Source organism: Lutra lutra, chromosome 15, assembly GCF_902655055.1.
Source record: "Lutra lutra chromosome 15, mLutLut1.2, whole genome shotgun sequence".
NCBI lineage: Eukaryota > Metazoa > Chordata > Mammalia > Carnivora > Mustelidae > Lutra > Lutra lutra.
In genome coordinates, this window is record NC_062292.1 from 57,827,942 (window position 1) to 57,843,046 (window position 15,105).

A 15,105-nucleotide genomic window follows, 5' to 3' on the forward strand; every position below is an offset into this window, starting at 1 on the left:
GCCAAACAGATTCATCCACCTGCAAAATTTAAAAGTAAATACCGAGGAAACTATCCTTTGTATGCTGACTTTTCTAAAACGGAGGAGAACTGGAGCTGAATACAAACAAAAAGCATCTAAACAGCAGTACTGGAAGTTAATCTACAGTTGCTGTAATTAATTAAAGTATCACCATGCTCGCTTTGGCAGCACATACGATAATTAAAGTATATACCGAGAAAGGAGAAAGGGATCCAAACTGTGTGTTTGACCCTGGGAAAATCTCTTAACTTTTCTAGGCCCGCTGCCTCATCTGTAAAGTTAAGGGATTTGTATGAGATGATCTATACAGTCACATCCAGCCTGAAATTCTAGGAATCTAGGAAGACGACAGCACTCATGGGCCCAACAGGACAGCTGATATGGGATTAAAAGTTCAAACTTAGGAAATAGGAGGTGTTTTTTTGTTTTCCTAAAAATAAAAACAGGACGAGAATTCCTTAACTAGGTCTATCACTAAACTCCATTACTATCCTTACATAGAATAATAGTATATAAGCCAACAATAAAATGAAGTGCTCAAAAGAACAAGCATAAATCAAAATAAGCCCAAGGAAATGTTCATCCCTTACCTCAGTATGTTCCAGCAAGTCAGAGCCATAGAGCCCAGCTGTAGTTGCAACTCGAGCCAAGTAGCGAAGTATGGAATTTATGTCCGTGAACACCACATCTCTAGAATATAAGCATGTGATAAAGTATTACCACAGCTCTAGCAAATCAGTAGGAGTCATGAGACTTACAAAGGAGTATAAAAAATATAAAGCTTTTATTTACCATGTATTTTTAACTACAGTTTAAAAAAATCTGCCTAATTTATTCCTTACTGTTTCTATCAAACTCCAATTTGTTCTGAATGTTTGGCTAAATCCAACAATTCAGTTCAGAGTAAACTATAATGCTTTGTCCTTCTAACTATTGTCTATTTGCGGTGTAAATACGAAAATGTAACTGGGACGGCAAGAATAACAGTGATTTAAAATAAATCAAGGCAGAGAAGTCAAGGATACACAATCAGGAAGAGGCTAGTTTTATCTACTTCCAAGTAAAAGAGGACAGCTCAAACCCCACCAAAATTGTTCTGTAGAAATTATTTTTTTAAGAGACACACACCCATAAGGAAAGAGACTAAGGAGAAGAAACAGTCACAATAAAGTTTACGAAGCCAGACAGCAGATGGATTCAGCAGGTCTGAAGAAACTGAATTTTAAGTGGGTAGTGGACAAAGTTGTAAACCAACCCAACCTAAATTTTAGAATCCACAAAAGAGTAATGACTCGATGGAAGCAAAAGTGAACTGGGGCTAAAATAAGTAGGGGTGATAGAAAGTCTGTTTACTAATTGGTGGGAAATAGACACCATCGAGCCCTGTTGTGCTCAGCGGAACCACTGCTTTTACTCAATTGTGGCAAAAACTGAAGCCTTTTCTCTAAAGAGTAAAACGAAGGCTCTCTCAACTGGGGGCAATCTGGCACAGCAGTGAACTGGGTTACGCAGGTAACTGGGAGAATACACACATACACACTAGATGCTAAGATCCTCAGCCTTCTTCCCTCCCTCAGCTTCCAAAATATTCTGGCATCAACTCTTTACCTTCCAAACGGGAGGCTGAAAGTCTTCACCAAATAATCTGACCAGCCTAAGAAGAAATAACTAAGGATACTAACATCAGAAATTCCCCCTAAATGAACCGTTCAATCAGACCATCCCAAAGTATGCTCAAAACTAACAAGCCTACCCTAGAGTTCAGAACTAATAAACAGCTTTAAACTCCAGCTTAAATCTGAGAAGGTCCTCAGGAGTTACCAAATATCTGAAGAAAGCTTTTAACCTGAAAGATAGTAACCAAAATAAACACATGGAAAAATGCAACTTGGACAAATTAGGGAAAAGAAAATTTAAAAAGTAAACAAATAAATTTCCTTTAGGCAATGAAACAATATATTGCAGTCATAAAACAAGAACAGGATATTATAAAAGAAAATAAAAAAACCAAGCTCTTAGATACCAAAGATATAATAGCAGAAATAGAAAACTCAATAGAAAATTAGGGTGGTAAAGTCAAAGAACTCTCCAGAAAGTAAAGAAAAAAGAAAAATTAGATGAAAAATGAAGGTAATACTTAATCTCAACATCCATAAGAACAAAAAAGGGAGGAGAAAATCATCAAAGAAAAAAATTATTCAAATTTTCTAAAACAGAAGGATTCCAAGTTTTCACATTGAAAGGAGACCAAGCACCTAGTAAGAGATTAAAAATAGACCCACAGAGGGCACCAGCTTGGCTTAGTCAATATAACATGTGACTCTTGATCTTGGGGTTGGTAGTTCAAGCCCCACGTTGGTGTATAGATCACTTAAAAATAAAATCTTAAAAAAAAAAAAAAAAATGACCCACATCAGAGCATATTACTGTGAAATTTCAGAATACTGAATCAAAAGAAAATATTCCTACAAACCCCTGAAGTCACACAGAAAAGATCAGGAATCAGAGAGGCTTCAGAAGAAAGAGAACAAAACAAACAATTATTCCATGGAAAAGTAAGAGTCGTACACAAAAAATAATCATAATATGTGGCTTAGCAGTGAATAAAACTTGCTGGGTCATTACAGTGTAAACACGGAATGGAAACCTAACCAAAATTATGATACAACTATACTGGGAGGAAGGAGGAGATGGGGAGTAGAAGAGTGTGTGTGAGTATGTGTTTTTATGTATCTTGCCCTTTTCCCAATACAAGTCTCTCTGTCAGTTCATTATGGACCTTTGAAACACATTTCAAATCTGTATCCTGCTTGAGAATACCCTGGAAAATTTCTTTCAGTTTGGTCCAGATTTTATTAAGTGGTGAAGTATTTTTAAAAGAATCTAAAACCAGATTATATCTATTCCTCAGTTTCATTAAACTAAAATTAAGGATAATAATATCTCCCTTTCAGTTCTTTTTATTCTTCTCAGTGGGTTCCGGAAAAAGAAGTTTAATCTTCCATATATCCTGGGATGCAAATGGTTCACTTTAATCAGGAACATACAATATATGCTCATTGTAGAAAGCCACGAAAGTAAAAGAAGTAAAGAGAAGTAAAAAGAAAAAAAGAATCTTTCAGTATGTTTCTAGTTTCTTTTAGATTGTAAGTGGGATCAGAGAGCTTGCTGACAAATGTAAGTCTCTGGATATACTTCTTTTAAGAATGAGGAAGAAAAGCACAATTCTTTCTAATCTACCAATGAGCAAATAAAACAAGCACAGAACACTGAATTCTGAATATCTAAAAAATGCTGTTCAGTACTGAAAACAGATACAAAAGTACTTACTCAGACACATGAAGTATATTCTCTTTCCCTTCTTCAACAGAAATGCTGACATTGTCTTTCACATGTTCTACGGCCAGCAAAGCTCCTAGGTGGAAGGAGATGAAAAGATGTTTCTTTATTAACAATGTAGTATTTAAAACCTGAATCATAAAGCAGTAAGAATGACTCAACAAGCCAATACTGAGTCCTGCGAGGAGTAAACTTCTTTCCCAGTAGTCTATAAAAAAAAAGAATCCTCTTCCAGTCTTGGGAAAATAACATATCAGAAACTATGCACTGGCATAGTCCAACTGCTTTTGCGTATGTTCAGCTTCCAGTTAAGGGCATCGGAATACATCTACTCCTCCCTCAGGAGACAAGAAATGAGAGCAGTGCCTTGTATAAAAACTACTGTTAATAGCAGCTGAGTAATTACTATGTGGTAGGCACTGTGCTAAAATGCCTTACAGTCATCAAAAATTTTTTTAAAGATTTTATGTATTTATTTGACAGAGAGAGAGAGAGAGAGATCACAAGTAGGCAGCGAGGCAGGCAGAGAGAGAGAGGGGGAAGCAGGCTCCCTGCTGAGCAGAGAGCCCGATGTGGGGCTCGATCCCAGGACCCTGAGATCATGACCTAAGCCAAAGGCAGAGGCTTAACCCAATGAGCCACTCAGGTGCCCCTCATCAAAATTTTTAATCTTTGTAGTGATCTTAAGAGGGAGACATCTTTATCTTCCTTTTACAGAAGAGGGAATTGAGGCTTGAAAAGATTAAATACTGAACCCAAAGTCCTTAACTAAATATGTGGCTCTCAGGAATTGAATGCAGGCCTAAGGCAATCCAGAAGTTAAACTCTGAAACACAGTGTAATCTGCCTTGCAACACCTATTAAATATCCTAAGTTGATTCATTAATCTTTTGTCCTTGAAATTTGGCTAACATGAACCACCAGCACCCAGATATTGATTTCTAAATACCAAGCTCCACTGAAAACAGGGCTGTGGCAAGGAAGGTACAAGAAAGACCTGGAAAATCTTGTGCTAGAAAGCAAGAAGTAATCAAACAGATAAACCAAAAGGACACATAGGCCAGCTTGGAGGGGCTCCCACTGGCGAACAGCAGCAATGTAACCACTAACGTAAATGATAAAAGTTTTAGTGTATCCATACAACAAAATCCTACACGGCAAATAAAACCATGAAGTGCTGTCACAGGCAATAAGACAGATGAATCCCAAAGCATTATCCTAGGTATGATATGATATGATTCAGTGTATATGAAATTCTAGAAAAAAAAAAAAAGAACAATAATGACAGAAAGCAGTGTGGCTATCAGGGACCAGAGATGGGGAAAGGGAACTGACTGCAAAGGAACATAAGGAAACCTTGTGAAATGAGAGAAATATTCTCTATCATTATTGCGGTGGTTACTGTACATATTAGTCAATTTTAAATTGGTGAAGTTTAGTAAATGCACATTATAGCTTAATAAAACTAATTTTAAAAAATAAAAGTTTTAAATTAAAAGAATAAAAGTAAATAATACAGATTATAACCTGAGTACATTTTGTTATGAAATTTTTTTAATGGAAAAGAAAAAAGATCCTCTGACAGAAAAATGCCAACTAATACATGTAGAAGGAACAGAACTGGAAGGTGACCTTTTGGCATCTTAATAATAATAAAGTTGGGCAGGAAGCATCGGTGGATGCTGAAACCAGTAAACGAAGGTTTGAGTGGCATGTTTACATGGTCCTAAAGCATCTCCCCACAAAATGCCTGTCAAATGCAAAGAGAAGGGGCACCTGGGTGGCTCAGTGGGTTAAGCCTCTGCCTTTGGCTTAGGTCATGATCCCAGGGTCCTGGGATGGAGCCCCGTATCGGGCTCTCTGCTCAGCAGGGAGCCTGCTTCCTCCTCTCTCTCTCTGCCTGCCTCTCTGCCTACTTGTGATCTCTAATAAATAAATAAATAAATCTTAAAAAAAAAATAGCCCATCCCTCCCTTAAAAAAAAAAAAAGGAGTGTTGCTGAAACAATTAGTGTTGGAATATGAATAGGGGCTTCGCATTAAATGGAAGAATAGTATCAATGTGTACTTCCTGATTTTGATGGTCCTGTCAGGTCATGTGAAGACCTTCCTTGCTTGAGAGAGCTGTATGTTGGCGTATTCCTGATGCTGAAGCATCATGATCTGCAGTACGCTCTCCAGTGGTACAGGGGGAAAAAAGTACTTGATTCTATTCTTGTACCTTAAGTTTGAAATTATTTTAACATTAAAAAAAAAAATTTTCACGTGCTGAATGCATGTCAAACAGGGAAATTCCAGCAATGCAATCTGTTTTTCTAAATGTTTCATTCAATCTTTAGAGATGTGCTTTAATCAAACAGTGGGAAGAATTAAAAAACAAAAAAGGAGGGGAGAAGAAAACATACATACACTCTATCACTGGTCTACAGTTCAAAATGACAATAAATTTCTTGAAGATCCTCTGTTCTTCCAGAACAGTCAGAATGTGGTAACCAAGGAAACAGGGTGATTTACTAGGTAACATTAGTAAAAACTATAGCTATGGAGTATCTCAAATGTGTCAGGAATTTTACCTTCGTCTCATTTAATTCTGGCAACCAACCCTATGTAGAAAATACTATTCCTCCTTTCTTAACCGAAGAAACTGTGGGAGAAGCCAAACATGCAACCTGCCAAGGTTCCACAACTGGTAAATGGCAGCCAGGATTAGACCCAAGTCTCCAGTCACCAAATGTTTCTGCTCTTAACCATGAGACCACACCGTCTAGTACTTTCCAGCCCAAAGAGCAAACCCATTTTTTTTTTTTTAGAGTTTATTGATTTGTGTGAGGTTAGCCCATAATTACTAGAACCAATATGCTAAAACATCAGCATTTTTAAAATACGTAAAATGGCTATTAAGTTGTGGGTTTTATGCCAAAAGACTGGCTGGCTTAGTCTGTAGAGCGGGTGACCTCACTGTTGGTTCCAGCCCCATGTTTGGTGTAGAGATTACCTAAAAATAAAACCTTAAAAAAAAAAAAACTACTTATGAGTCTATACTATGCATACACGTTAACAAATAGGAGATTAATAAACTACTCAAATTCTTTTGTGAAATTTCCCAACGTAATAAAAAAGCAGAAATTCTAAGCGATCTATCGACAACAACCTCGGCCCCACAGAAAAAGCAAATCTAAATAGAACTTAACACGTACTAGCAAGGGAACAGGTCCGACGTTTACTCTGGCGTTGACCACATCCACAAGGGTGTGCAGGAAAGGAACCCTATCAGTCCGCAGTGTACTCGAGTGTTCTAGCAATTACCGTGCCACCATTAATTAAAAATAAATGCAACCTCGGTTGTAATGCAACCTCAGCTACTACATTGTCTGCCTTGCACCCCTTGAACCCAACGAAACATAAGGTAGTCTAGGGTATTAAAGATCTTTTCTGAGAAGAGGGAGGAAGGGAGATGTAAGTAAAGGGGGGTATGCGGAAAGAAGGGGACGCGAAGACGGTGGATTTTAACTTTCAAAACGACATTTCTACCGGCAGCTCGAGGTCTCCAGGGAAAGTCATTTCAAAAAAAGGGAGAGGGGAGCTGGCTGAGAATCATCCCTGTTAGAGAAAAGGTCCGAAGCCGAGCGATGTGTCGCCCTGCCTGGGCTCACACCACGCCTCCCTCCACGTCCGAGAAAACTGTCTTCAGGAGCAGATCCACATGCCAGGAGGGCGCAGAGCTTACTCCGTGCACAGTTTCGAGGAGCCGGCAGGCCTTATCTCCCAGACCGTGACCGCCACTGCGCAACGCCGGGCGCGGCGACCTTCCCTGCCCCGCACCCTCCACGGCTGATGCAACCCACGCAGGTCGGCGGCCTCGGCCCCTTACCCAGCGGAGGGTCTCCAGCATTCACGGTCAGACAGAGCGTCGCCATCTCCGCCGGTCTGCAGCTACCTATCAGTGCGCCTGCCTGGCCGTCAGAACCTCTCGGTACCCCGCCGAAAGCAAGAAGCTGCAACGTGTGCGCGCGCCGGACGCTGCCGCAGCCTTCGCCCCTCCCCTGCGTCGTGGCTGCCGTCGTCTTCGCGCACACCGCGGTGCGTCATCGCCGTGCGCCGTCTCGGCCCGGTCACGGGAGTCCGCGGCTTCCGACCCCGCCCCTCCGCATCTGGGAACAGGAGGGCCTACGTGGCGACTCGCGCTGAGGGGGTAGAAGCTGAAGCGAACGAGACTTTACGACACTTCGTAAAGCGAGAACAAGTTAGACGGTTTCTACAGTGTGCGGGCCGTACACGTGAGTCCCGGAACAGAACACGCAAGTGGAGCAGAGTGTTGTTGATGGCACTGCGTGTTTGTAAACACAGAGAAGTCGTGGAAGCGTGCACACCACGCCGACAGCCCCGGTTCCGCTGGGGATGGGGGAGCTTTTCTAATGTTTCGTATTTTTCAAAAGAAGAATGTAATTCCAAGAGTTATTTTCGTACGTGAAAATAGTGCTTAAAAAGGATGGATTTATTTATAAAAGGCATTACTAAAAGCCGGTGCCCGAATTTGCCCGAATTTGTGTTAGCTTTGCCTGGACTCTGCAAGCGTGCCTTTCACAGGGTCATCGGATTTCTTTTCCGGTGTGTCTGTGTGTGTGTTCCAAAGGGTCGAGGGGCAAAGGATTAATTACAGAACAGCTCAACCTCATCACTCCACTACCACCATCAGATGCCCCATGGCATTAGGTGGGGTCGCTTGGTGTTACTTAACTGGAAGCTAGGGTGGAGGAAGGTGTAGAAGGCTTCACTCACCTGATGACTGCGGTGGGAAGTCTGGAAGCCTAGACTCAGCTGGACCCCACTCCCTGTCCATAGTTTCTTAGATCCGCTCCGTGTGAAGCCTCCAACAGGGTAGTAAGACTTCTTACAGGGTGTCTGGGTACGGTGAGAGTGAAGGTTCCAAAAGACCCAAGTTGGAAAGCTTCCACGTTCCTTCCGATCTAGCTTTGGAAATCACACAGCATCACTTTTTCGACACTTGACCCACCCAGATACAAAAGAGGGGACTGCACAAAGGCATGAATACCAGGCGGTTTGGTTCACTGGGGTAAATAGTAGATTTAATTGTGTCTCCCGAGAGAAGATATGTCCCAAGTCCGAGCCCTCAGTCCCTGTAACGTGACTATTGGGAAATAGAGTTTTTGCATATGTAGTGAAGTTAAAGATCTAGAGATTACATCATCCTAGAAGGAGAGGGGAATTTGACACACTTTAATGAAGTCACAGAGACACAAAAGGAAGGACTTACAACAAGTCAGGTTGAAAGTCAGGATGTCTGCATCATCCATTTCGAAAGTTTCTTACTGAATTAAACCCACTGATGCACGTGAACTGAACATCACGGCCAACAGGCTCTAGGGAAAAATGATGCATCGGTTTCTTCAGGACTTGGGTAATGTTAACAAACTTAACCTAGCCAATGTGGAATCTGTTGATTATGTAAACACTGCAGAAAGTAACCAGGGTTAATTCCTGGGTGGAAAGCCAAGCAGGAGGAACAGTAAGGATTACTTCCCAGTCGCGCTCCTAGCAGCTCTGTTGTACTGGTTCCGATGAACACAGTCTATTTCAAAGGGCAGTGGGAGCAGGAATTTGATAAAGAACATACTGAAGAAGGAGAATTTTGGCTGAACAAAAATATGAGCAAATCTAAGCAGATGATGAAACAAAGCAAGGTCTTTAGTTTTGCCTTCCTGAAGGATGCACAAGCCAAGATCCTGGATACCGTAAAAAGGCAAGCATGACTGTGCTGATCTAAGCAGGGCCAACCTTGCAGATCTGAGCAGGATTTTGCTGCTGCCAAATGAAGTACGTGATCTGCAGAAGCTTAAAGATAAACTCACCACTAAAAACTTGATAACCTGGGCAACTCGTAGAATACGAGCAAGAAGGATGTAGATTTGTACTTCTCTCTGTTCAAAGTGGAAGAGAGCTCTGATGTCAAGGCCATGCTGGGAGCCATGGGAATAGTGGCTGCCTTCAGTCAATAGGGCATGGCCAGGAGCCAGGGGTCTGAAGCATCTAAAATCCTAAAACAAGTCCCTTGTGGAGGTGACTGAGCAGGGCACAGAATCTGCAGCTGACACTGGCATGGAAACTTCCAACATCATTGCCAATTCATGAAAATTTCCACTGTGATCACCCTTCTGTTCTTCAATCACATTCAAACCAATGGTACTTTTTTCTTTGGCAAAGCCTCTTCTCCCTAGATGCTATCAGCCAGTCACTACTTTTGGTAAAAGCCCACAGAGTTGTTCCAGAAAATTGATTGCTAGAAATGATTTTGATTTGTTTTTCCTTTCTAATACCATGTATAACCAAGAATTTAATAGTTGAAATAGCATGTCCACCTATTTCTCCACACACATGTAAACCTACACCCTCTCTAGAAAAAAAAAATCCCTTTGGACAAAACATGCAGCTTCAAGATTGGACAAAGGGATATTTCAATACTGCATCTTCTGAAGTTGAAATATCGTTTTGTGAACTGTTTTATATTAAACCAAATTACAACTGATCCTCAAACTTATTAATCCAGACTCCTCCATTTCTTTGAATTCAGGTGATATCTGGGACCTTTATGTATCTATTTTCCTTTATTTTATAAAACATTATCAGTAAACCAATGACTTACTCAAATTAAAAAAGAATACTAGTCCATCTTTTATCTGTTTGCACCACTTTCCTTTTGCCTGAAATTATTTCCCCCCAGATTTTTATATGACAGACTTCTTACTCAAATCTCAGACCTGAATAAACCTGCATATATCCCTTTTGCTTTCTTTAAGCATTTAATTATTGCTAATCTTGCATTTCTTATCTATAGCCTTTCAGACATAATATTTATAGATTCATGTCTTTTAAACACAATAGTGAGAAATGGACCCGTTACCTGTTTGGCCTTGTTAAGATGGTCCCATAACCTGTTTAACCTCATATTCTCCATTGATGGTCTGTCTCTACTAGTAAATTAGATAAAGCGCTCTACTTGAAATCAGAGTAGTTTTGGGTCTTTTGTTACTTTTCCTGTTTTAAATTTCTCCTAAAATCACTTGGCAGAGACCTCCTTACACTGCTGCCACTTCAGTTCCTATGTTCTGGCCATTTTATTACATATTAGTTTTATTTATGATTAGAGACTCATAATTTCATTTGAACATACAACAACGAAAGAGCCTTTTATTTTTCCTGGCCATAGTATCATAAATGGCCACGGGATACTTTTTCTAAATGTATGGAAACACTTGAATAAAGTTAAATGAGGTAATGGTTAGAGGGGTGGGGAAAGAGATTTATAAAGTGCTATATGATCCCATTAAGACGAGAAAACTTGTATTATGATGCTCAGCATTATTTTATGACTATTAGGAACTCTAAGGTGAAAGTCACATTCTTCCCTGGCTGTGGCCCTTCCACTCATCAACTTACACCTCATGTAATTCTTTCAGATTTGGTCACAGCTTCCATGTAGGTAGTAAGCAATGTGTTTATGCAGTGCTAATACTAAGATAGATTATACTGATAGCTGCCGTCTCCCAAACATACTCCTCTTGGTCAATATGACTTTTAAGATTTATTTGATGTTATTAAGTTTCACAAGGGTCCAACAGAGTTTCCAGCACATCAAAGATGCACAGTCACTAAATATTATGAAGTGATTGAATCACATATGATATATAGGGATATATAGTGTTTATTTGCTGAGAAATCCTTGGGTCTCTTTTCAAAATTCTTTTCATATTGAGTGTCTTTTACCATATGATGCACCAGGTAATGCATAAAGAACACTGAAATCATTTATTCAACAAACAAGGAGTGCCTGGGTGGCTCAGTCAGTTAAGCGTCTGACTCTTGATTTCGGCTCAGGTCACGATCTCAGGGTCATGGGATTGAGCCTTGTGTCAGGCCCTGCGCTCGATGGGGAGTCTGCTTGGGATTTTCTTACTCTCTCCTCTCTTCCCCACCTCTAAAATAAATAAATCTTTTTAAAAAATGAATGACCAAATAAACTTTGTGAACACCTTCAGTGATGAGGAACTTACTACCACCCAAGACAACCCCCTCTGTTTCTAAACACCTATTAATTACAATTAGATACACCTGAATCCTCAGAGGGTCTGCAGAATAGTTCTGGGGTCCTCCACATGACAACTTTTCATACATTGAAGGCTGTCATGTTATCTCCCCATCTTTGTTCTCTAGGCCAGAAGTCTCCAATTGTTTCAGTAATCCTTCAAATGATAGTTTTAATTGATCCCAGCTGCTCTCTTCCAAACATGCTCCAGTTACTCAATGTGCCTTTTAAAATGTGATCAAAATGGAACAAAATGTTCTGGGTGTGGTGTGATCAGGGCAGAGTGCAGGCAGAAGCAGTCTCTTTTATCCTGTCCATCACAATGCTATTAATGGATACCGCATTAACTCTTTACAGTCACAGTAAACTGTTGACTCCTATTAAGACTGTAAACAATTCCAAGATAGAGAGCTCAGAAATAAAACCATATTTATAAGGTCAATTAATCTACAAGAAAGAAGGCAAGAATATGCAATTCTTGTATATACAAGAATATACAAGCCTTTTTAATGAATGGTGTTGGTAAAACTGGACAGCTACATGTAAAAGAATGAAATCGGATCCCTTTCTCACACCATATACAAAAATAAACTCAAAATGGATCAAAATGGATCAAACTCAAAATGGATCAAATAGAAGATCTGAAACCATAAAAGTCCTAGTGAGAACACAGGCAATAATTTCTCTAACATCAGCCATAGCAACATTTTTCTAGATATGTCTCCTGAGGCAAGGGAAATAAAAGCACAAACAAACTATTGGGACTACATCGAAATAAAAGGTTTTTCTGCTTAGCAAAAGAAAAAAAATCAACGAAACAAAAGGCAAATGAATAAATGAAAGTTTGCACAAAGTACAAAAGTAGCTCAAAGGATGGAAAATGATTATCCACGGTGAGTTGGAGAAGGAGGAAAAAATAGCAAAGGAAAGCTCCCAATAAGAGATGGCATATCTAGGGGATGGAAAAAAGAGTTTAAAGGAAGAACATGAGCTAGAGCCTGGAGTCATGAAGCCGTGCGTATTTAGAAAACTGGCCAGTTCATTACTGTCAGAATGTAAACTATTTTGCAATGAGAGATTACAAGGCTAGATGATAGGCAGATACTAAATTATAAAGAGTTCTGAGGAGCCAGATTTTATCCTGTGATAGGATAGGGAATCAGTGTTTTAAGTGACACTGAAAGAGACGATTAGGATTGCATTTTACAAGGACAACTGCAGTGACAATATGGCAGATGGATTGGAGTGTGCAGAAATGGTGGCAGAGAGACCAGTTAAGATGTGATTACCACAGTTTATGTGAGAGAAGATAAAAGATGAAGGCCTAAACCAAGGCAGTGAAAATCAGAACTGACAACAGAGAGCAAGTTCCAGACATAGTGACTGGATGAGATCCTGGGGAGGGATTAGTGGCAGGGAAGCAGGTGTGTCCACGTTTATCACCAGACTTCAGGTTGGATAACTGGTTGGACAGTGATGTCATCATCTAAGAAGGGAAGACAGGAAGGAAAAGAGGTCTGGCAAAGTATTTGACTCCAGACTGGTTTTTTTAGATGCTTATAATATATCTAGATGAAAATATCCCATAGCGTGTGCATATTCTAATTCTGAGGCTTAGTTGAAACGTCTTGCTGGAGTTGAGTGGTTATTGAAATTGTTGGAATAAACCAGGAAGTGGATATGGAGCTGTGCTATGTAATATGATGGGATCTAGCCACATGGGGCTATTTAATTTTTTTCTAACAGGTTCATTAAAATATAGTTTATATACCATATAATTCACCAATTTAAAGTACGCAATTCAATGATTTTTGAGTATATTCAGAATTGTCCAATCATTAAGACAATTTTAAACCATCACTCCAAAAAGAAACCCTGTACCTTTTGCTTTAGATATGACTGACGTCTTTTCATCCAGTTTTCAGTACAGACATCACCTCCCAGAAAGGATAGCCGCTTTATGCAAAGGAGACCCTCGGGTCACCGGGATGGCTCAGCCCCTTAAGTGTCTGCCTTCAGCTCAGGTCATGATCCCACCATCCTGGGATCAAGCCCCCAGATCAGGCTCTGGGAGCCTGCTTCTCGCTCTTCCTCTGCCCCTCCCCCACTCCCTATGTTCACCTCCCCCCACCCCACTAGTCCTCTCTGCCTCTCTCTCTCAAATAAAATCTTTAAAAAATAAATTAAAAATAAAGGAGATCCTCCTCCAGCCACTCCCATCCTGCCCCTGTTGCTTTCTAGCTAATCTTCTTAATTGATTTCCTCTGCAGCTTTACCACAAGCTAAATGATATCATTTACTTGTTCCTTATCTGATTTGCTTCACAAGCATATGAGCTCAACAGAAGAACAGACTCACACCAGTGTTATATGCACCAGTAAATGCTGAGTACCTAGAGCAGTGACCAATATATAGCACGTGTTCAAAACATTATTTGTTGAATGAATTAATGGAAGCCACAGTGAGAGAAAGTATGGTATTTGGGGGGGAACTTTAAATGGTTGAGCATGGATATAAGTTAGTGATCAGAGTTGACGCGGGAGAAGGAAGAAGCCATGACATCAGAGGTTCACATGCTGTGACAAGAAACTTGTATATTATCCTGAAGGCAAAAAGAAGCCCTAAAAGATTTTGAGAGTGGCACTACCAGATTTGATTTTGGGAAAAATCACCCCTGAGGATATGATAAGTAGAACAGAGAGAAAGTACAGGGCGGAAAGTACAGGGCGGGCAGGCAGATTAGTCAGGAAGGCACGACAGTGATCTGTGGAAGAAATAAAGGAGCATGAGGGTATGAATTAATGAATAGGCAACGTGAATGAAGGGAGAATGTGGACGTGCCAATATGTCTCTCGGATAATTCACTTTTAAATAGGAACATGTAGAAAATGCCTTCAAAGTTTTTCTCACATTGCACTTGGGTTGTTGTTTTTTTTTTTTTTTAATTAAGTTTAGTCTCTTCTTTATAGATAAGGAATTGTGTTCTTAGAGGGAAGAAAATGGATTTCAGAAGTGATTTCCAAATTTGGCCAGTTATTAGGATCACCTTAAGGATTTGTAAAATAATTTAAGGACGGATGGGAAAGAATGAAGAGCTTTGTAGACATAATAATTCACAGACACCTGCGAGACATCAAAGCAGGCTCTTGGGCATAACCTAGAACTTGAGAAGTTTTTTGCTTTGTTTAAGTAAGCTCTACGCCCAAGGTACAGAGGGGATTGAACTCACAACTCCTAGGTGAAGGGTCACATGCTTTACTGACTGGGCCAGCCAGGCGCCCCATGAGCTCTAAATGAGATAAAGATTCTGGAATTAAGGACAAACAACCCAAATGAAGCCATACGTGTGGATTAGATCATCTTTTGAGAAAGTAGAGGGAACCTAGAGAATCCTGGTGAATGTTGACATTTAAGGGAAGGGAAACAAAGAGAAACCAAGAAAGGAGACCAAGTAGGAGTGGCTAGAAGAGGGAATAAGAAAGTCACTGAGAAGAGAGTCACAAGAGACTGGAGTCATCGAAGGTGTCAAAGCCACAAAGACCTCTTCAGGCTAGGTTACGGATGTTCTGAGGATATTATCTAAACTTCAGTGATTATCAAACTCCCTGGAGTAGACTTCTTAAAATATACAGAATCAAAACTGCT

At 40.2% G+C, this 15,105-nt stretch overlaps 1 protein-coding gene across 1 annotated transcript in view; it reads right to left on the reverse strand.

The window, feature by feature from the left end:
• Positions 1-7,408, reverse strand: part of EPRS1 (glutamyl-prolyl-tRNA synthetase 1) — a 67,272-nt gene extending 59,864 nt beyond the window's left edge. The window contains exons 1-3 of the mRNA XM_047703891.1: positions 7,231-7,408; positions 3,352-3,436; positions 612-711 (exon numbers count right to left, since the gene is read on the reverse strand). Coding sequence (XP_047559847.1) covers positions 612-711; positions 3,352-3,436; positions 7,231-7,276 — 231 coding nt within the window. The 5' untranslated portion in view covers positions 7,277-7,408. The remainder of the gene's footprint in view (positions 1-611; positions 712-3,351; positions 3,437-7,230) is intronic.
• Between the last annotated feature and the right edge of the window lie 7,697 nt (positions 7,409-15,105).